This window comes from Homalodisca vitripennis, chromosome 1 (assembly GCF_021130785.1).
Source record: "Homalodisca vitripennis isolate AUS2020 chromosome 1, UT_GWSS_2.1, whole genome shotgun sequence".
Taxonomy (NCBI): Eukaryota; Metazoa; Arthropoda; class Insecta; order Hemiptera; family Cicadellidae; genus Homalodisca; species Homalodisca vitripennis.
Window position 1 is genome coordinate 41,832,186 of NC_060207.1, and position 24,231 is coordinate 41,856,416.

At 39.9% G+C, this 24,231-nt stretch overlaps 1 protein-coding gene across 8 annotated transcripts in view; it reads left to right on the top strand.

The window, feature by feature from the left end:
• The window catches only part of LOC124360313 (polypyrimidine tract-binding protein 1), a 412,476-nt gene that overhangs the window by 340,650 nt on the left and 47,595 nt on the right, over window positions 1-24,231 (top strand). For all 8 annotated transcript variants that reach the window (XM_046813832.1, XM_046813879.1, XM_046813823.1 and 5 more), the window contains one exon: window positions 4,865-5,011. In XM_046813832.1, coding sequence (XP_046669788.1) covers window positions 4,865-5,011 — 147 coding nt within the window. The remainder of the gene's footprint in view (window positions 1-4,864; window positions 5,012-24,231) is intronic.

Genomic DNA, 24,231 nt, shown 5'->3' on the forward strand with positions numbered 1-24,231 from the left:
CCATTATCTGATAGATTGCTTGGAGTAAAAAATGTGACTTTTACACATCGAGTTTGAGTTGACTAATTGGGACTAAATTTTCCCCGAAATTTGTCAAACCCTCTTCGAATTAGTGGGTATGATTTCAAACTATACAGCAAATTGGAAAGAAAGAGTTTATTAAGTCATGATATGCTACCTCCCAAACGCTTGCAACTAATTCATCAGGTTGATTTCAATGAAACTAGCGGGCTGAAATTATCTTGCATCAACGGGGTTGGTCTACTTTACTCATTCATTCATAAATAAACGTTCATGGATTTCACAACTTGCAGAATTTATACCAGTATATTCTACACCGGACTGTCTTTGTTTTGTTAAGTTGGTTGGTCAGTTGGCAATCGCAAGTTATTTTCCACCTTTTTTAGGTAGTTCGTGTTTAATGTCGTGTAAATAATAAGAGTTGCAAATAGATTTCGAAAATTACATTTCTGAATATACTGCAAACTTATTTTTCATAAGCGGTTAATTAAAAACTGTAACGAGAAGATGTTATAATCTAGGTCGCCTCCACTGAGAAATAGGTAACAGCACGGCAGAAGCTCACTATGTCCACGGCCACTGATTTATTCCTCGAGGTCTGCATATATCGCGGCCCCGGGGGTACCTTCTCTCAGTCACCTCTTGATTTGTGTCTCCCCCCTGCTACGGCTTACTTTTACACCCTTCTTCTGATTTACCGTGTAATACCGCGTACTTCCTGGTCCTCACGGCTTCGTGATGAAAACTCTCATGTTTTGTCCTAATTTATATCCTACATGTGTTGTGGTTTCGCCCAAGACATATTGTGCGTGTCACTAAAAGGTATTAGTTATGAAACAAGCTCACATAATATTAATAAAAAAATTAGCATCTTTACGTAATTTAAATAGTAACTAATACCAGTTCAATCAACACTGAATAACGATATCGTAGTTCAGCATATTATTTCAATTAAGAAAACATCAATACTTGCCTTGGGATTAATTATTTTAACTTTATCTCCCAAACAAAATTAATAATTAATTAACAAAGAGGTTCCACAAAAAAACTTTGAGTAACCTTTTTTTACTTCAAATGCAATCAATGAATAAATTACATCTTTTTTCTAGGTTAAATATTCTCATCATATTCAAGTAGTTACTTTTTCTCTATTATATCAATCACTTGTAAAATCATTTCAAACTAGGATATTTGTAATTTGAGATCCAAGCAAATTATACTTCCTAATGAAAAATGTTTTGTGTTATTTTATTCAATATCAGTTTGGTTAGTCGCAGAACACGTGTTGTTGCTTGTGATGTTGCGGGTACAATCTACAAGGGCGGGACCGAGGAGACGCCTGATGAAGCGAGACGTCGCGGCATCTACGACCATTGTGTGTTCTTTTCACCCATTGTGGCTCGGTCCTGACCTCCGGCGCGGCGCATAAATGACCATTTGTGACGTATTGTAGTAATTGTATGCTGTGTAATAGACATATTACGATCCGCGGATGTTGGCTCTCTACTGTACGTCTCGTCGCTGGCGGGGGGCGGTAGCTGCTGCTAATGATGGTTTCTTGCCCGCGGCCATCCACCCCCTCCCCCGGCCGGTTTTGCGGTCTACTATCCACCCCAAAAACGTTGCTGATACAAGACCTCCTCTAATTCACTTTGTTCTCTTCCCCGCTTGTTTCTGAGCTGAAAACTTCCTGCTAATTCGTTTCAGTATTACATTACAAGGCAATGTTGTTAAGCCGTCAGATTCTTTCCTATGACTTTTATCTCGAAAACTACCAGCTAGCCTTTATTACCTCCAAATCAAACGTTCAGCTTATGAGTATTTTGCACTGGCTTACGAAGCCCGCATTACCATCAATAAACTGTTCCTAGACAATTCTGTACAGTGCATTGTAAAAGTAGTAATGACTATATTTGAAAATGTATTAAATTAAATTAATTTATGCATATATATATATATATATATATAAACTCATTGGAGATATTTTGTCACATGACACATTTCCATTTTTGTTCATTAAGTGTTGATAGCAGTGTTCAAATATTACAATTGGGTGAACTAGAGAGAGACAACGGACGAATGGGCTGAAATCACATCTTGTTACTGACATTTATGCAACATTTCAAGTCTATATGGGTTAGTTCGTTTTCGAGAGAACGTGCGGAGAGGCAGATGAAATAACATTTTGTAGTCACTTAAGTGATCGACATTTCTTCATTGTTTTTTCATGTTGAGTATCCAATTTTAATTTTTAGTATGTTTAGTAATTTTTATTATAAGTTTGACAAATCCATGTTAAAAAGTGAACTAAAGTATTAACTAAACCAATTGATATTGTCACTTTATTTTAATAAATATTAAATCCATGGTTTAACTCCTGCCAAATTGCTATGGAATCTACGTTGTAAATTATTGGATTCTTTTTATATTCGTTTAGTAATACCACTGTATTGCAGCACTGCATTCAGGTTATTGATCAAGGTGTGTAAACCTCCACATCCAAGCCTGGTCACTCTGGCCGTGGACGGTTATATAATCAGCTGATTGAAGAGTTAAGGTAGCTGTGCGTTAATGAATGTTGTTGTGTTTATTTAAGGGTGTAGGACGAGTTTAGACGTGGCGTTGGACAGATACGAGTATTAAAGGCGGTCGACTATAAATTATAAATATAGCTGAATGATTAAACAAAACTGACTACTGTGACTCCTGAAATGTAATTACCAAAACATTTCTCGTATATCAGCCGTACTATAGAGGGACGGAGTCGGTAAAGTGCACTAGACCTAACCCGTCCAAACGTCGAGACCGTACTCTCAGGTGGCTGCTTTTTCGAGTTGAAAGCTTGAGAACGTAAGTTTGTTTTAATTGTATCGATGTTTTACAGAAAGTAATAATGTTAATACTGTAAATAAGTGTTGCGGATTTATTCACATTTTTTTAGATTAATTTAAATGAAACGTCGCGTTGATCAGTACTGGAATGAATACACGTATCTATGAATTTGCTTTGCTTGCGAGACCGCCTTTGCCCTTAGTCCCTTGCTTTACCGACCCAACTAACCCGGCAATCAATATTGAACGTAACGGAGTAAAGCCCAGCAATTATGTTGTCCAGTGTCTGAGACAGCGCGGCGTGGCGGCGAGACGACGTTCCACAACTCGATAACTAGGCCGGCCCTGAAACCGATGTAATCCCTGTCATTGTTGTGGCAGCAGCGCTAACTTTATAACCGACTGCGACTCATAAAGAGCCCATTGTTTTCTGTCAAAGTTGGTGGTAAGCAGTAATCCCCCCCTCTCTAGCCGGGCTCTTCCCTTATCGTTTTGTTCAACAAGAAGATACGGATTTAGACAAATCGATTTGTTCCTCTTTGTTTCCGCGTCCGGCAGTCGAGCGTGCCATCAAGTCTTTGTCGATTAGTGTCGGTGGTCGCCCGAGCGTGACTGCCACTCGATCCACTTCACTTTTGGCTTTGCACTTCTCCTCCACCCTCCACCCTCTCCGTCGTGAATACTACTTCAATGTCCTTTAATGAGTCCACAGTGAATTAATAACCCTTGTCATTACGGTATTCATAAAGAAGTTTGCTCACCCCCCGGGGTCATTCGGACGACAGAAGGAATAATAACCGACGGTCGGTGGATTTTTGTTTGACTTGGGCTACTTTTTGTCCGACGTTTTAACATCAAATCAAAATGGTTAAATGAGTCCTTGGGATTGTTTGGACAAGATAATGAAAAGTTTCATTTCATAAGTCGTCTTCTGATTTTATCAGTTATGAAATAATATCGCTTTATTGCTCTTTTCATAAAACAATATTATACGATGTTATAAATGACTAATTTGTTTTGTCTCTGTAATTAAACCAAACGAATTACATTCATCTGGCATGTAAAGTTTAAAAAATATATTTAAAATGTATGAAGACGCTTGGATAATATTGTTCAAAATACTCATTAAACCTAATATTAATGGCAACGTGTTGTTTGTATCATTTTCCTTTAAAAATCACAACCTTTATGAACAATGTTTAAATTTTAGTTAACGTAGTCGTTTTCCATCCAGACCGAGCCGGGTAGCGTAGTGGTACAGCCGGAAAACAGTAAAATTGCCTTTAACCAACTCCGAGATTCGGATTGGGAAGGACATGTAGGAAATGAACGCGTTATCGGCCTGTTTTATAACTGTATGTGCAGATTGCTTGTGTCAGACTCTGTACCACTCACTCGCTGTTTGTGCTGAAGAGTGACGTGTCACTCAAAACAGACTGTTTAATATTGAATCTACTTTTTGATCAATTACAACTGAAATGTAAAGCGGATTGAGATCCATTTACTGAGTCCAAGTTATCTACTCAGTGTCATACAGTATTTGACAGAGTTAGGCTTACGTAGTTAAAGCTTACAACTGAGCCAGACTTACTTACTCGTTGCTGCACAGTAATTATGTACTGGACCGTTCTTCAACAAAAATGTTTGATTTGTTGATTTTTGTTTTCAAGACGTTTCAATGAACAATCTCTTTTTTGGCAACAAAAAGTTGCTTTTTGTAGCAAAATATTTTAGATAACTCATAGCAGTGGATTTCAGCGGTACTATTTCGTCAGAATAATAACTCTAAATTTCTTAAATATGTTAAATAACTTTAAGAATTTTATTTTGTGATATAACGAAATGTTAATACGTCAATACATATATACAGTTATAGTATATTGATTTTGGGTTTCTCATATTCTTGAAGTTTCGAACTCAACCTCGGTTACCTACTTCATCCTCGTGTATGGCTAAACTCAATGGGCACATCAATGCTCTTGTTATAATCTTACCTGTGTCCTGTGTTCCAGGCGTTCCTGGAGATGGCGGACGAAGTGGCGGCCTCGACCATGGTTACCTACTTCACCTCGTGCATGGCTCAGCTCAGGGGTCATGCGGTGTACGTGCAGTTCTCCAACCACAAGGAATTAAAGACTGACCAAACGCACAGCAACGCGGTAAGTACACTCAGCAATTTACCATTGTTCTTGATCTGACATTGTTTGATATAGGCTGCGTTTAGAAGTTAATGTTCATATTTCTCCCTGTCTGCTACTGATTAAAATTAAAAACGCGTAACAGCAAATTATAAATTATTATACCTCTTGATTGTCTTGTCTGTAGGTTATATTAGATTTATGTCAATTGATTTGATATTTCTATTCTTCTTAGAAATATTTGTTTGAAGACATCGAATCAACTATTAAATCCATCTGAATGATCCAACTGGATTTTATTTTGATCAAAAATAGTTCACGTAGTTAAATACGAACTCATCGAGGTCGCTTCGATTTAATCAAGCTGTGTCCGATTGAAGATTACTAGTGGCGTTTATGTGCAAATAATGATTTGTATAGAACACACATAGGGGATATGATAATTGATTCATCTCGCTCGGATTATTTGAGGTTTTGTGTGGCGCACGATTACAGCAGATTGAAAGTGTGTGTAGCCCGTAGCCTGATGCATGCAATTATCACGCTGAACCATTGTCCGTCCTATAGCAGCACGCACCTACCGTTTTATAGAGCTTTGTAATGTCCTCTAATGGACCGTCACCGCTACAGCTAATTAATTACGCTTTTATAACTGTTATAAAACCGACCCACCTACGGATGGATCATTTGTCCCGTTTCCTTTTTGTGACTTATAACGAGAGTTTTACTATATAAGGTGTATTTTTAACGGTTTTCGCAGATGGAACCTGTTCGCAACGACCCTCTTGTAAACTTCGCTCTGAGATCTTGCCTAACAACATCAAAGTGACGATGTGGAATGCGTTCTCACACCTAAAAGGTGTCGGTATTCCGCCAGACTCGCAGAACTCTTGCCTTTGACATCATTTGGTAGACATTTCACTTAACGTGGTGTAATCCTTATGACTTTCTTCGTTAAATCTGGTTTATTAGGACTCGATTAAAACAAATTTCTTTGTTATCCCTATTATAATGCTGTATATAAAAACACAACAGTACTAAATTTAACTTTTAAATAGTAATATTGTAACTGATAAAAGTGTCTTACGAACACTTGGGATAATAATACCTTACGTTTTGCTACCTAACTGTAAATTCACTTACTATAAAACAAAGAGATAAAGACGTACGCCCATTTTATCACCGCCGGAGTCACTTGTTGTATCCTCGAGTGAACAAACTTTGTATCTTCACGACATATTGTATATTATAACTTTGCAAACTTACAACTTTACTTTGGATCCTTGTTTAAGACTTCCACCGTATTTGTTTCGAGGAATTTAATACAGTAAAGATTTATATACTTATTATAGCAAGCTTAACTACTAATGAAACCCGAACTGCAAAAGATACTGTGGACTTATTTTATTAAGACCTTTTCTGTATGTTTCTGTAAAATAGTCGAGAAATTTGGCCAGCATTGACACTTGTTATATTTGCCAATTGTAAGGATCATTTCTCTCTTACAAGCAACTTAAACTATTTCGTCATCTCATTGGAAAAGCCGTAAAATAAAGCATTATATTTTATTGCATAAATAGAAAGAGGTTGTCCCATTTGTTCTCAACGGTAGTTGGGAGTATTCTTATCTTAAACAAACGCGTAATTGTAAACATGGAAAATAAACAGCATGTGTAGGCAACTTACTATTTGAATAAATGTTAGATAGTAAATACGGTAATTGTGGTAAAGTAGAAGGACAAACCTTAAGTGGTATTTGCCTCAGTTAGCAGTTGAAAACAGCGTAGTGTGGTTTTGTGAGTTAAAATATTCTCTAAAATCCAATTCTTATATTTGAACATGGGAGTGAAATTTTGTGTACAACCTAACTAACAACATATTATTAAGATGAATACGTGATGTAAAACGTTAAACAAAACGTTATAAATCTATTAAATATATGTATGAAAATGTTCTACAGTAAAAACTCTTAACAGTTTCAGAAGTATTACTTATTATAATTAAAACCATTTGTATTGTGTTATCTCTTAAGTATTCTTCAATTTTGTCCTTTTCACTTCAGATAATAAAAGTGGACTTTAACTCTACTAGTAAATTTTGATCTAATAATCAACAGTTGTTCTCATCCAAGGCAACTAAATGGCATGTTAGAGCCAAGAAACAAGTAAGAGCCTGGTATGCTTATGTTGTAAGTTGTTTTTAACAAGATGTATTTTATTTTGAAGACGTTTTCCTTTTTTGTCGTTATTTGACATTTAAAATGCATATTTACGTGAAATGTTACTAGTTGCAATCTACAAAAAAATTATTGTTATTAATTATGTCCTTTGAAATACGTTATTATAATGCTACGCTTATTTAATAAAATATGTTTAATGTTACAATAATTATTTTTAGCTTTTACATTATTGTCTGGAATAGAACGTCGTTAAGAAAAAAGGACTGTAGACTGAAGAGCCGATGTTGACAGGCCATATGGCCATGGTAAAGTATATATCCTGTTTCATAATAATTATATCCGATAGTAACTTGCCATTAACACAGAGTCTCCTTGGACTTACTTGTTCTAAAGCGGTTCAGCTCAGTTTTCCAACCCAGTTGCAGTAGACTGGAGAGCCGATGTTGACAGGCCATATGACCGTGGTAGAGTATATAGTCTGTTTCATAATAATTATCTCCGGTAGTAGCTTGCCATTAACACAGAGTCTCCTTGGACTTACTTGTTCTAAAGCGGTTCAGCTCAGTTTTCCAACCCACTTGACCCAGTTGTAGTAGACTGGAGAGCCGATGTTGACAGGCCATATGGCCGTGGTAGAGTATATAGTCTGTTTCATAACTATTATATCCGATAGTAGCTTGCTATTAACACAGAGTCTCCTTGGACTTACTTGTTCTAAAGCGGTTCAGCTCAGTTTTCCAACCCACTTGACCCAGTTGCAGTAGACTGGAGAGCCGATGTTGACAGGCCATATGGCCGTGGTAGAGTATATAGTCTGTTTCATAACTATTATATCCGATAGTAGCTTGCTATTGGACTTACTTATTCTAAAGCGGTTCAGCTCAGTTTTCCAACCCACTTGACCCAGTTGCAGTAGACTGGAGAGCCGATGTTGACAGGCCATATGACCGCGGTAGAGTATATATCCTGTGTTATAATCATTATCTCCGATAGTAGCTTGCCATTAACACACAGTTTCCTTGGACTTACTTATTCTAAAGCGGTTCAGCTTAGTTTTCCAACCCACTTGAACCAGTTGTAGTAGACTGGAGAGCCGATGTTGACAGGCCATATGACCGCGGTAGAGTATATATCCTGTTTTATAATCATTATCTCAGATAGTAGCTTGCCATTAACACAGTTTCCTTGGACTTACTTATTCTAAAGCGGTTCAGCTCAGTTTTCCAACCCACTTGACCCAGTTGCAGTAGACTGGAGAGCCGATGTTGACAGGCCATATGGCCGTGGTAGAGTATATACTCTGTTTCATAACTATTATCTCCGATAGTAGCTTGCTATTAACACAGAGTTTCCTTGGACTTACTTATTCTAAAGCGGTTCAGCTCAGTTTTCCAACCCACTTGACCTAGTTACAGTAGACTGGAGAGCCGATGTTGACAGGCCATATGGCCGTGGTAGAGTATATAGTCTGTTTCATAACTATTATCTCCGATAGTAGCTTGCTATTAACACAGAGTTTCCTTGGACTTACTTATTCTAAAGCGGTTCAGCTCAGTTTTCCAACCCACTTGACCTAGTTGCAGTAGACTGGAGAGCCGATGTTGCTCCTCGCCTCGCCTCGCCTTGCCTCTCTTGCACATCGAGTTAGTCGCAAGTCAGCTCTAATTATCGCTATAGACGCGTGCCCTCTCCACATTGTGTTGTGGCCTGGTGCTCTCTGTAATTGATTTTTGTGAAGACGTGCGGCGCTCATTAGGACGAGGGGCCAGTAGTGCGTATTGCTGTCGAGGTGGGGAGCCCGGAGCCACGTGTCTCCCTCCACATTAAACATAACAGTCGATATCCTCGGCTCTGATAATCGCATGGTTGTCACTCTCACTGTGTGAAGATATATTCAACGATGTTGTTAGAAGAGAATCCAACATTTAGTAAAATATCTAGCAATTATTTTTGTGTTACAATGATAAACAACTGTCTCACTGGATGAAAGTATACTTTACAAAGAAGAGTAACTTTTACATCCCTAAATCCAATTATTACTCCGCTCATAACAGTCGGCCTCCTCATCGTAAATTTAATTGAACATGTCAACGTGGAATGAATTAATGTTAGTTAGATTCACTACCTTGCTCTTTGATCGCCGTAATTTACCATTTGATTGTTTTGTTTTAATTGACTAAATCTGATTAAAAATACACATTAATTAAAACTTCCATATGTAATAAAACCTACAAGACTATTTTTTTCGTGTAATTCGTTAACGTGTGATTAACAATTTATACGTATAATTATATTGGACAATTTAAATGTAATGTGATATGAGATTCGCATAGTTATACTCGCGGACGAGAATAGCAGTTGGGAGAATTGTTCATGACATGGGTGTTGTTACGTCAGTCAGTATCTGTCCGTCTCCGCGATGTTGAGCTCACCTTAACTTTGTAGCCAACTGAGCACTATTGCATAGGAACAACTTTGGCACAATCATGTTGTATGAGATTCAAATAAATGAGAATCGCTGACACAGCATCTTCCGGTTGACGAAAATGGTAGTTGGTGAGTGTTCTTGGCAAGAGTGTTGTTATATGTCTACTTGATGTCGAACTTCAAGTTCAAATTTCAGTTCTAAACTCTTTATTCTGGCCATTATAACAATACATAAATGGCACAGATCTCAATGCGCTTCACAAGACTCTTGGGAAAACTAGTTGACAGTAAAATATTTACACGTTTTGAAACATTTTGCAGTCCATTTCTATCTTCCACCACCATCAATTTTGAACCCAATGGAAAAAGGAGAAATTTTTATATCACAAACATAACACTATTTCCATCATAATTATTATATATAAAAAAATGTTAGCAGAAAACTGACTCTTCACAATATAACATCTGTTTGGCATTGCAAGTAATAAAAAATATAAAACTATGTACTAGGAAGGTATATAGTAGTAAATTAACTTGGAAATAAACAATAACAATAAAAGCAAAAGTAACGATTACAATAATGTAATAATAATAAGTTTATTATTCTATAAATTTTGAAGGAGAAAATAGAAATAAAATAATTAAATGAACTATAAATAATTAACAATAAAAATAACTATAACAAAAAGTAAACTATGACGGACTAACAATAAAATGATATAACTGTAGCAGTGGAACAAATAAAATAAAATGTAAAGATACAAAACCAACACAATAACAATGATATACTATCAGTTATATCAAATTTTAGTAGACTAAAATCTAATTATTTAAATATTTTCAATCTGAGTAATAAAACTGATGTTTGCTCATCTCTCAGATTAAAGAAAATCCCTACTTCATTATTTTGTTTTCTTATTTCCGAAAAGTTTGTTATTCTCGAGCATGAACACTAAAGTGATGTAAAGTGCTATCAGGCTGATCTCATGATCATAACCGAGACTCTAGAGGAAGCTTCTAATGTTCTTTCCAAGTTAGGATTGAAACAGACTGAGGATCGAGGGACCGACTCGCTCGTCTAATAAACTCCGCGTTGTCAGACACCGTCTCCGCTGTTTCCCTAGCTTACTATCCCACTTCTTAAAACAGTGTTTTACTTAAATTGGAAAGTACGTGTTCCGGTTACTTTTGAATAATTTTCTCGTAATTTAGACAGGTCCCGTCAAGGTCAAATATTAATATTGAAATCCTGGTTTTTAACGTTACAAAAACTAAAGATTAAAAAACTCAATAAATTTCTATACTAATAATATGGAAACCATACTTCCCTTTAGTACTGAAATAGAGCGTACAACAGTAATTCAGTATAAATATCATACATTCATAATTATGTCAAATTAACTATATGGAGCAAAGTCAGGTTTCTTTTTACAAGTTAAGTATCCTGTAAATGAAATGTATTTACACGATTGTAATCAATATGTATTATATAACTCCGAGCTACCGGAAGGGCGGCGGCGGGTACAGAGCCGTTTACCCAATCGTCCGCCCACCCGGGACATGTGCAAGATTCTTTTAGATTGAATTTTAAATTTTCAGCGCGGAGTTGCTATGACTACTGGAGACCCTCGCCTCACTCAGTCTAACTGTGTGGTGTACAGACTACTTATACTGAGATTTGACATTCTTGGTTAGTTAAGTATAGTTGGAATGAAACACTCTAGATAATGTAAAATATTTCCATCCTAGTTGAACAGGAAGAGTATGGCGGATTTAATAGTGGTAATATACACTTTTAATAGCAAACAATCCCATGCACATTTCCTGCTTGATATTTATTATAAACGTTGTTATTTCGTATTTTTCACCACACGGGTAATTTCACAGTGCTTTGTGTTTTACTGTAAAATGAAACATTAATTTTGGCAATAAATGTACAGTTAATCACGTACACGAAGGATGTATTGGATAGGTTGCTAAATAACAAACCCCCATACAGTTTGGATATTTATATTTACGCATAATAATTAATGTGCACATATCTGGCCAATAATCGCTGTTGAATTGATCGCCACGAATGGATGTTGTAAGCCTGCTGCTTCGCTCGACGATATATTCTGTTAATAGTGGCGGCTATAGCGTGTGTTCGGCAGGTAAAATGTATGTGGCAAGTTTAAATCTGGGGTCTCGACAGCACCTGGGGTCCGGCCGGGGACCTTTCATTCATCCCGGTATCGTGCCAATAGTGTATTGATAAGCCGTACTTCACACACGTGTATCTGTACTGTTGTACGTTAACCTCAACACCGTAGATGTGTACTTAAATGTACTTAACATGAAAGTGCACATGTAGACGGTATACACTTGCAAATATGATTTAACCATTTAGTTATACAGTTAGAACACTGTGAGAATTGTACTTAATGTCCTTGTGCCACTCGGAATAATGAAGCTTTCTGTTGTCAATTGTTTGCTGAGAAGTTTAAGTGACACCACTGTTCTCTTTTTACAGCTACAGAGTAAAACTGGTAATTATTCTTTGATCCACCTTGCTGACAGTGTGTTCTCCTAGCACACCGCACACTTGCAAGTTACCCGCGCTACTAGACTTGGCGCTATAGCGTATGTGTGTGTGCGTGTGTCGGCCGCTCTGCCAGCCAGTGAGACAAAGGAGTGTATCATGTAGAAACATGGCCGCAAGCCCTACATCCCCTTCTGTTTCCACTTTGTTCTTGTCCAATTCCCTGTTATACGTAATGAACCCCTTGTCAAATGTTGCCGCCGCCGCAGCCACCGCTCTACATCATTCAAAACAGACGGATAAACTCTTTTTATTTAATTACTCTCCCGTAATGTTGTGAGATTCGCGGGTTTAGAGGTTCGACGAGATTCGTCTGTATATAATCACGTTTATCATATTCAATCCTGAAGAATTTATCTAAAAGTCTTTGTTTAAAAGTGCCTGTGATTTGTACATTTAAAATCGATCGATAATATTACATAAACAAAAACATGACATTTTGATAGACTAGGCTGTACAGTTTACGAATATACACGATGTTGCTTTACAATCATTAAATACTATTAGAAACAGATACAATCGTATTGCATAAATATTTGTTGCTTTATTATTCTGAAACCAACGTTACAACTTTTTCTAACTTTACTTATTCTGATACAATCGTGATGGTTTCATGTTAGGTTAAAAACTATTTTAGGTGTAAGAGTGCGATTGGTATAATGTAGTTATCAATAATTTTTTACTCTTAGTTCAATAAATTAGTATTACTCTCTCTTAGCGGGCTAGTGAAGGAGAGATATAACATGAAGGCCACAAGTTAAGGCTTCTTCGCAAACGAAAGCTAGAGAATCAAATACTTATTCAGTATCTAATAAAATTAATTACATTTTACATTTAGTGCTATCACTAGAAGTGAGTGCGCCTGAATCGCTGCAAAAGTCGTGTCTGTAGCTGAATCACGTCTACAATATTTGAAGGCGCGCTCGCCAGTACATTAATATGAAATAGGTTCTTTTACTCAGTATTTTATTTTTACTTGTCTCGGTATGGTGTAATCGATTTTGGGTTTATAATATATCTTTTTATGTTAAATTATCATTTATGATAACTTCCGTCAATGCAGAAAATTTCTTAACACTGCGTGAATTTAAGACATTTACATTAGGTAATTTAGGACATTTATCAAACACCCGCAAATAAATATATAAATATGTTATGACATCTGTAACGTACATATTTTTTATTATTAAAATTCCTCAATTTTGTTAAATGAAAATTATTGAAAATATAAAATATTCTGAAATTACATGTCATTAAAAATCCTATTTCCTTAATTCTTAAATGAATGATATAAGTGTCACCCCTGAAGCATACCCGTAATCGATTCTATCATATTGACTCTCTAAAAATCGGAAATATGTATATAACTTCAAAATTTCAAATATATTTCGTATAAAAATCCAATTAAAATAATGGGCATATGTTTTATCATCAATTTATTATTTTCATGGAAATTTCAATGTGTCTGTAATATTAATTCTGAAAACGAATAAACCGTTGTAATTTTTATTAGTTTATCTCATATACAGCATACACTATTAAATAAATAGTAGTGCACTTTATTTTAAATAGAATTGCGTAGTAACTCTTTAATTAAATGCGGATAAAATGAACAAAAACGAGGTCTAAGTGAAATGTTGGTTTTACGCGATAATGAAGGAAATGTGTGATTGAATGGGGAGACAATGACATCCAGTGGGGAGGAGATCCCCACCCCTCCATCCCCTCCCTATTAAAGGCTTATTATTTTTGCTTGTCTGTTATGAGACGCACTCTTCCCCTCTCCCCTCTGTGACTAAGTTGTTTTATTGGAATACTTGAAGAAATCTTTAGCTGCCTTTTTAAAATGCTAATTGATCCTCTCCAAATCTGTTTTATTTTCATACCGTCCATCGGGCTCGCTAACAATGCTGGAGTGGCCATCCCGACCCTCCGCTCTTCTTCTTCGTCGTCTTATTCTCTCCTTTCAATTCTGAGGGAAATTTTAATTATAACGAAATTAAGTGAAGTCCACACTGTAGGCTTAACAATAATTTTTAGCTTGAAGTTATGAGGAATATTTTGCACACATCATACTGTATTTGATCTCTGGATACAGTCACGCACGATTAACATTAACACGAGAAAATCCGGTATTTGATTAGGTTGGGTCAGTTTACGTTAATTGTATTTGTTTTATACGTTTAAATTTAGTATTATATTTTAATAACATAGAGTGTGCGCGCAGTGTATGTAAAGTTAAAAAATGACTTTCAGTTGCGTACATGACATGTATAACTGTACACCGGAGGTAAACGGTTTGTATTAAATGTGCGGAAAAATCTGTCTTGAAAACGAAAGTCGGCCTCTCGAAGACGGTGGTGGCTAGGGGCGAGGGCCAAGGTTCAGGGGTCAAGCGGCAGACACAAGAGGACATAACTTACGGCCGGCCGCCTCGAGTGCTCTTGTGTACGCCTCCCCTACCAGGTAATATTTCCATTGGAACGGGTTTATCGCCCTGATTTACATTCATCCCTTGTCCCCGGCAATCGTGACGCACCGCGCCGGATCTTGTTGTCGGGATAACTCCTGTCAGTCCGTCAACGCTCTCAAGGATCACAACACACTCTACATGATGGATGTTCTCAGAGATGTTTTTGTTGACCGAGTGGGCACTGCCTGCTGTATCACGCGGCGTATCGTCTCCTTGTTGTTACGTGTTTACTGTTGCATGCGATCACAAGGCACACGAGCCACTAGTTTTTCTAGTTTTTTTTAGTATACGTGTTGTATTACTTTCAATTTGAATTATTGACCAACCTTACTTTGTGGGCTATTCCACCTCTCGTTACAATAAAAGTTATTTCATATACTGGTGACAACAGTCTTTACACTAAACGTATCACGCAGGCTCACGTCGGTAATTTATCAATAATCTACGTGTGTTACGTTTTCGTTTACTTCACTGAAATGCTTCACTCCGATGTCAAAAACTGAAATTAAAGTCTTAGTGCCTAAATAGTACTATTGATCTTTCTGAAAATTCATTCTTATGTAATACATCAGTCGTATGTTTAGAAAACCCAACCGGCTGTTCTCATAAATAATGTTGCAGAAAGCTTCCCTTATGGACCACTATATGTCTCCAATAATAGTTGTCTGTGAAGCTGCATAATTAATTTCTCTTCTAACATACGGAGTAAGGTAGTGGCATTTATCATTCTACACTATTTAGATATAATATTGGCTTTTCAAAAATATCAGTGGAATTGTCTTGGAATTCAGTCTCTGTAGCTGTAGGAAAGACAAACATACCAACCAGCACATTGCGCATTGTTTGTTTTGTTGCCTGTTGTGGGTTGTTTGTAGGTTCCCACAACAGGTTATGACCTCTAAAAAAGGGGTCTTTACTCCTCACTTTGTTAAAAAAAAAATAAATAAAAATAAAAAAATCGATTATGCAAGGTTATGACGAGACAAGGTCCAGAGCTGCACTACAACTGCTAACGGGGTACAAAGAGAGTAGCGAAACCCATGGTTTGTGGAGCGACCGCTTACGGTCCTACCAAGACGAGGTCCAGGGCGGCACTGCCACTGCTAACAGGGTACAAAGAGGGTAACGAGATCCATAGTTTGTGAAGTAACCGCTTACGGTCCTACCAAGACAAGACCCAAGGCGGCACTACCACTGCTATTGGGGTACAAACAGGTTAATGATACCCATAGTTTGTTGAGCGACCTCTTACGGTCTTACCAAGACTAGGTTCAGGGCGGCACTGCTGGCCGGACGTCTAGCCGACGCTTCTTTCGCATATCACGCTATAACAGCCCACCAAGAATCGATTCATCGGAAGACATCCATTGACAAAGTCCATCAAACCAGTTTATTGATTTCCATAGTAAAATGCACCGAACTGTTTTAAATGTTACCAATAAAACTTAAAACTTACTCTACCCAAAGATATTGTAAACACGTTGTACAGTTGGTGAGAGTGACATAGAATGACCCACTTTGGAAATAATACATCATTAATGAGGTTGCAGTTACAACCACGATTGACCTATTTGTTAGGAAATAGTAATGGGGCATAATGTAAATGATGAACTGGCCGCGTGTATGTTGTGGTGATGCATGATCGAGGCCAGGTAGCCCGCCAAATGAATGCCGTGTAACTGTATTTTTGCCGCTCTGATTAGCCCCATTGTCCGCCTGCCACAGTCCCCGGTTAATACCGCCATATTGTGGTTTCCCTCCTATTAAATACTACGTCATTCTTCCTTTGTCTCATTGCCCTTTTTACTTTTATCACCGGGGGTTTTGTCGATATTCATTTAGCGTCGATTTTCAATTTTGTAGATAATGGCCATTTTAACGCTGCTGTCGCGTATTGTTTTAAAATTTCAATTAATTACGGTCCTCGGGCAACACTGCATCGGCGAGGGAACTTGATAAATTATTCTTTTTGTTAAAGTCATTTGAGTGTCAGATCACCACAGAGCATTGCATTCTTGTTTATTTTCACCGTTGTCAATGGAAGTAAGTGACCGCCAAACAACTCCCGAATTCCATGTCGTATTTTAATATGAAATAACGTGTTAGAATTGTCGGAGCTCTGTATTAAAATTCACCTTCCTCAGCTAGGTATTTTAACACTAATTCTTTAAATTTGAGGCGTATGGTATTTTTTAGTAGACCAATCAGGGAGTGATTTATACAGTCAACATCTAACACTTACTCAAATTCTTACAACAGTTGAAGTACATAACATACTCGTATAATATACATCTTAGGAGCATATTTAGTTTATTTACGAAAATTCATCACTGTTTATCAATATACGTGATTTTATCTATACCGGATGATCAAATCATCTTTCGTCTGATGTACGAGTGCAGATTAAAAAAAGGAGCTCGTGAAATTTTAGTACAGTGGTCAGTATTATCTCTGCCAATAGTACGGTATACGAAGCGACATATTTGGTTAAATGTGCTTTGTGTCATTTGGCCGAGCAAATCTCGGAAAAATGACACTGTTAGTAGGAAACCTAATACTTGGATTTGAGCACTTTTTCTGGGAATCTCCGTCCCCCCTTTACTACAAATTTCCAATCATCTCTTTCACCGTCAAATAGTTAAAAAAAGCTCTATTCCATACAAATACTGATTTTTTTTTTTTATATATATAAACAGCTGCACAATAAGGGTAGTTGTTGTTGGCTGAGTGTTTAGTGAAGCCATTCCCGCCAGTTGCTGATTAATGAGGTTCGATTTCCGTCTGTCTGTAGGCACGACCTAGATGGTTGAAATTGGCCGTGAAAGTGTAGCTCTGTATCGTAATTGAAAATGGTAAACACCAATTCATTGAAGACCGCTCTCTTAACCAAGATGTTTGCTGTGGGCTGAACCCCACCAGAAGCGCTGACGGGGAAGTAAGACGTGCGTTTGTCCTTGTTTTAAAGGAAAGTGCTGCTTTGGGATGAACTACCCAGGTGTGAGGTACATTTCTTTAAAATGTTCTGTATGTCAAACTAGGTCCTACTGACTTTGATAATTTAGTTGTTTAATTGCAGTGGGATATTGTCAGCCAGTTCGAACGCATATATTAGAACGCAATACGGACATGTATCTTACTTTAATTAATGTATTACATATATAAACACAATATTATTTCATAGTTGGTATTCTGTTTAAGCCCCGACCGTTTGACAGTTCACTGATTTATTGATTCATAATTCTGAATTTGTTCTTATTTTCCTAGGATCGAACCCATGAGATTTATAATAATGTCGCGGTAACATCAAACGTCACGACTGTATGGTAACTTAGTGTATATAGTACTAGTATACTGTCAGATAACCGAAAATAAAATTAAATAAACTTCCAAGTAGAATATAAGAATATAAATAAGAATTTTCAAAAGAAAGTAATCGACAGAGAGCTTATTGCAGGAGGGAAACTTATAACGACTTCCAATTCCAAGTTTGTCCCGTACACGTAAGCTAGAGTGGAGTCCCTCGCCGACGCCGCACAGCATTGTAGGCGACACTGGCTGCCTGAGTCTCTTGGCTCGGCATGACGGTTACGGTTAATTGAATCTCGAGACATTCACTGGTACGTACAGAGACGTCGGGTGTCCCCCTCCTCATTATTGTAGGCGTCACGATGTCTCTTATCTGTTGTTGGAGGGAGGGGGAGAAGGGGTGCAACAAAAACAATGGAGAGGCGATTCCAATGAATCCCATTGTTGTCCATTGAATGCCGCGGTCTGCCTGTGTATTGTTTATCTCTTGTTAATTATATTGCGGTTATTTTACCCCTTGCTGTCCGTGGCCTTTCCGCGTGTGTTGACTTTGAGTTTCGTGTAGTTACGCTTGCATCGATTTCAATAGCTTAACTACCCTCTTTCTTCCATGTTTTCTTTTTATTTTGCAGTAATATTTTCTTTAATGAATGTTATATAGATGCTCTATAATGTTAGTCATGTAAACTACGGAGATAGTCCTGTACTGTACGATATTACAAATTAGTTTTTGTCAAATTCTGTTTAAAGTATTTATATTCATGGCTATGAGTTGTAGATTCAGTGATAGTGTCAGTATATGTAATCACAGTTATGTGGCTATGTGGGTGGTGGGGGATTGAATTGGTAGGCCATTCCAAACAGGATGCTAGACAAATTGTCGCAATCTAAGATTTAAACTCGTTACTGTTACCATTTCCGAGGCCGCGCCACGCCGCGTCCGTGTCGCAATTTTCACGAGTGATTGCCGGCCAAATGGTGCCCCACTGCCCGCGTCCAGCCGACCCCCACCCCCTTCACTGTCCAAACCTAATTTACGTTTGTAAAACAGTTACCGTTCCCGCATAAACTCCCTTGTTTTTCCATCATTTGAATGGAAAAGCACTTCGTTACGAACTCAATGTTTGCAAACCGCACCTTCATAACCCTTTGTCATTGTTTCTCTGATCGTTTTCGGATCGGTAATATAGGATTTGTATTTTTTGCTTCTACTATTTGAAAAACCTATGTTTTGTAATTCCTCAAACATAGACTTGTTGGATATATCATTTAATACACATATAACGATTACAGTTTCTTTATTAAGTGTATTTGTTCTCTTTAAAATGTGTATCCAATTATTGTAGGGAACTATTTTTGTTTCAGTTGAATATGTTTTATGTTTCTTTGTGTATTTAATGCTTTTTCTTTTGTGCATCTGGGGGTACAGAGATTGGTGTTTCCTTCTCTTGTGCAACTTTGACCAGAATAATACCTAATTTGGACTTCGTTATATTGATAAAAAAATGACATGTTCATAAGTCCTAATATGAATTATTTATTTAAAATGTCATCTACCAGGCTTGGATCTGCCCGGCCGTTGGTGGTTCGGAAGTTAGTGCTCAGGTGAAGTGTCAGGGAGACACGTTGCGTGTTAAATAATGAACACGCCTAGTTTCAATTTAGTTTTACAAATAATCCACTGTGATTACGTATTTCATTTTTACTTACTGTAGTAACTAGTGCTAACTTCCCGTGACTGGGAGTAATTCCTTCTCCGAACCCGAGCTAAGTGGCAACGTCTGTCAAGGCGGGAACAAATCAAGCTGCAATCGCAATAATTTAGCACTTGAACACTCAACTCACGGGCTCTTAACTCTTCAGCCGATTGTCTTAATTTAGGTCGTCGAGACACAATTTTGTTCCTTTAGCGCCAGTTTGTTGCCACAACACCTTTCAGCTTATTAGATCACACGATTGGATTCAGGATATAATGTAACGTTTGTGCAGTTCCAATTTACGACTTAGGGTTTCTTGTAAACAGTATCATCATGTGTTTTAGTTTCATGATTTCCAGAAAATATTATGGACTCAAGACGATAATGATAGAATTGTACTGGAGCTAATTCTAGTTTTAGTTTATTTGACTTTGAATTGCAATTAAATGATCAGTCTTATGTTACTGTATCATGAATACTTTAAGGTTACATTGATGAATGCGCTTTTTGTGAAAATTATAACCAAGATTTAACTACAAATAATATACATTATATTAAATTTATTTCGATATATAAAGACTAAAACTGTAATGTAGAGGTTTCATGTTCTATTATGTATTTATAAAGTTTAGGAATAGACAATCAGCAGGAACTTGGCAGTACCGGTGGGGCCGTGTACACAGGAACACAGTTGCTACTGTCTGTCCCACACAACAATCCGACTGCGAGACGTGTGCCAGGTGTACTCTACACTGTCATTACAGTCGTGGGGTGGCTGGATACTCCCCATCTTCCCTCCCTCACATTATACTCAACTTGTACTTTCAATCATTCACTTCTTGCCTCGCGCCTCTCCGTTCCTGTCTCTCTTCCCTACCATTGAGTCGTATGTGGCCCGGCGACACGTGATGGATTCGACAGCCGAGAGTTCTGTCTCAGATTGTCGCAGTAGAATCGCTTCTTGCCTCGCGCCTCTCCGCCCCTGTCTCTCTTCCCTACCATTGAGTCGTCTGTGGCCCGGCGACACGTGATGGATTCGACAGCCGAGAGTTCTGTCTCAGATTGTCGCAGTAGAATCACTTCTTGCCTCGCGCCTCTCCGTCCCTGTCTCTCTTCCCTACCATTGAATCGACTCTGGCCCGGCGACACGTGAAGGATTCGACAGCCGAGAGTTCTGTCTCAGATTGTAGCAGTAGAATCACTTCTTGCCGCGCGCCTCTCCGTCCCTGTATCTCTTCCCTACCATTGAATCGACTCTGGCCCGGCGACACGTGATGGATTCGATAGCTGAGAGTTCTGTCTCAGATTGTCGCAGTAGAATCACTTCTTGCCTCGCGCCTCTCCGTCTCCGTCTCTCTTCCCTACCATTGAGTCGTCTCTGGCCCGGCGACACGTGATGGGTGGAAGTAGAGTTCTGTCTCAGATTGTCGCAGTAGATTCACTTCTTGCCTCGCGCCTCTCTGTTTCCGTCTCTCTTCCCTACCATTGAGTCGTCTCTGGCCCAGCGACACGTGATGAATGGAAGTAGAGTTCTGTCTCAGATTGTCGCATTAGAATCACTTCTTGCCTCGCGCCTCTCCGTCTCCGTCTCTCTTCCGTACCATTGAGTCGTCTCTGGCCCGGCGACACGTGATGGATGGAAATGATGGAAGTAGAGTTCTGTCTCAGATTGTCGCAGTAGAATCACTTCTTGCCTCGCGCCTCTCCGTCCCTGTCTCTCTTCCCTACCATTGAATCGACTCTGGCCCGGCGACACGTGAAGGATTCGACAGCCGAGAGTTTCTGTCTCAGATTGTAGCAGTAGAATCACTTCTTGCCTCGCGCCTCTCCGTCCCTGTCTCTCTTCCCTACCATTGAATCGACTCTGGCCCGGCGACCACGTGATGGATTCGATAGCTGAGAGTTCTGTCTCAGATTGTCGCAGTAGAATCACTTCTTGCCTCGCGCCTCTCCGTCTCCGTCTCTCTTCCCTACCATTGAGTCGTCTCTGGCCCGGCGACACGTGATGGATGGAAATGATGGAAGTAGAGTTCTGTCTCAGATTGTCGCAGTAGATTCACTTCTTGCCTCGCGCCTCTCTGTTTCCGTCTCTCTTCCCTACCATTGAATCGACTCTGGCCCGGCGACACGTGATGGATTCCGATAGCTGAGAGTTCTGTCTCAGATTGTCGCAGTAGAATCACTTCTTGCCTCGCGCCTCTCCGTCCTCCGTCTCTCTTCCCTACCATTGAGTCGTCTCTGGCCCGGCGACACGTGATGGATGGAAATGATGGAAGTAGAGTTCTGTCTCAGATTGTCGCAGTAGAATCACTTTCTTGCCTCGCGCCCTCTCCGTCCCTGTCTCTCTTCCCTACCATTGAATCGACTCTGGCCCGGCGACACGTGATGGATTCGACAGCCGAGAGTTCTGTCTCAGATTGTCGCAGTAGAATCGCTTCTTGCCTCGCGCCTCTCCGCCCCTGTCTCTCTTCCCTACCATTGAGTCGTCTGTGGCCCGGCGACACGTGATGGATTCGAACAGCCGAGAGTTCTGTCTCAGATTGTAGCAGTAGAATCACTTCTTGCCGCGCGCCTCTCCGTCCCTGTATCTTCTTCCCTACCATTGAATCGACTCTGGCCCGGCGACACGTGATGGATTCGATAGCTGAGAGTTCTGTCTCAGATTGTCGCAGTAGAATCACTTCTTGCCTCGCGCCTCTCCGTCTCCGTCTCTCTTCCCTACCATTGAGTCGTCTCTGGCCCGGCGACACGTGATGGGTGGAAGTAGAGTTTCTGTCTCAGATTGGTCGCAGTAGATTCACTTCTTGCCTCGCGCCTCTCTGTTTTCCGTCTCTCTTCCCTACCATTGAGTCGTCTCTGGCCCAGCGACACGTGATGAATGGAAGTAGAGTTCTGTCTCAGATTGTCGCATTAGAATCACTTCTTGCCTCGCGCCTCTCCGTTCTCCGTCTCTCTTCCGTACCATTGAGTCGTCTCTGGCCCGGCGACACGTGATGGATGGAAATGATGGAAGTAGAGTTCTGTCTCAGATTGTCGCAGTAGAATCACTTCTTGCCTCGCGCCTCTCCGTCCCCTGTCTCTCTTCCCTACCATTGAATCGACTCTGGCCCGGCGACACGTGAAGGATTCGACAGCCGAGAGTTCTGTCTCAGATTGTAGCAGTAGAATCACTTCTTGCCTCGCGCCTCTCCGTCCCTGTCTCTCTTCCCTACCATTGAATCGACTCTGGCCCGGCGACACGTGATGGATTCGATAGCTGAGAGTTCTGTCTCAGATTGTCGCAGTAGAAATCACTTCTTGCCTCGCGCCTCTCCGTCCTCCGTCTCTCTTCCCTACCATTGAGTCGTCTCTGGCCCGGCGACACGTGATGGGTGGAAGTAGAGTTCTGTCTCAGATTGTCGCAGTAGATTCACTTCTTGCCTCGCGCCTCTCTGTTTCCGTCTCTCTTCCCTACCATTGAGTCGTCTCTGGCCCAGCGACACGTGATGAATGGAAGTAGAGTTCTGTCTCAGATTGTCGCATTAGAATCACTTCTTGCCTCGCGCCTCTCCGTCTCCGTCTCTCTTCCGTACCATTGAGTCGTCTCTGGCCCGGCGACACGTGATGGATGGAAATGATGGAAGTAGAGTTCTGTCTCAGATTGTCGCAGTAGAATCACTTCTTGCCTCGCGCCTCTCCGTCCCTGTCTCTCTTCCCTACCATTGAATCGACTCTGGCCCGGCGACACGTGAAGGATTCGACAGCCGAGAGTTCTGTCTCAGATTGTAGCAGTAGAATCACTTCTTTGCCTCGCGCCTCTCCGTCCCTGTCTCTCTTCCCTACCATTGAATCGACTCTGGCCCGGCGACACGTGATGGATTCGATAGCTGAGAGCTCTGTCTCAGATTGTCGCAGTAGAATCACTTCTTGCCTCGCGCCTCTCCGTCTCCGTCTCTCTTCCCTACCATTGAGTCGTCTCTGGCCCGGCGACACGTGATGGATGGAAATGATGGAAGTAGAGTTCTGTCTCAGATTGTCGCAGTAGATTCACTTCTTGCCTCGCGCCTCTCTGTTTCCGTCTCTCTTCCTACCATTGAGTCGTCTCTGGCCCGGCGACACGTGATGGATGGAAGTAGAGTTCTGTCTCAGATTGTCGCATTAGAATCACTTCTTGCCTCGCGCCTCTCCGTCCTGTCTCTCTTCCCTACCATTGAATCGACTCTGGCCCGGCGACACGTGATGGATTCGATAGCTGAGAGTTCTGTCTCAGATTGTCGCAGTAGAATCACTTCTTGCCTCGCGCCTCTCCGTCTCCGTCTCTCTTCCCTACCATTGAGTCGTCTCTGGCCCGGCGACACGTGATGGATGGAAAATGATGGAAGTAGAGTTCTGTCTCAGATTGTCGCAGTAGATTCACTTCTTGCCTCGCGCCTCTCTGTTTCCGTCTCTCTTCCCTACCATTGAATCGACTCTGGCCCGGCGACACGTGATGGATTCGATAGCTGAGAGTTCTGTCTCAGATTGTCGCAGTAGAATCACTTCTTGCCTCGCGCCTCTCCGTCTCCGTCTCTCTTCCCTACCATTGAGTCGTTCTCTGGC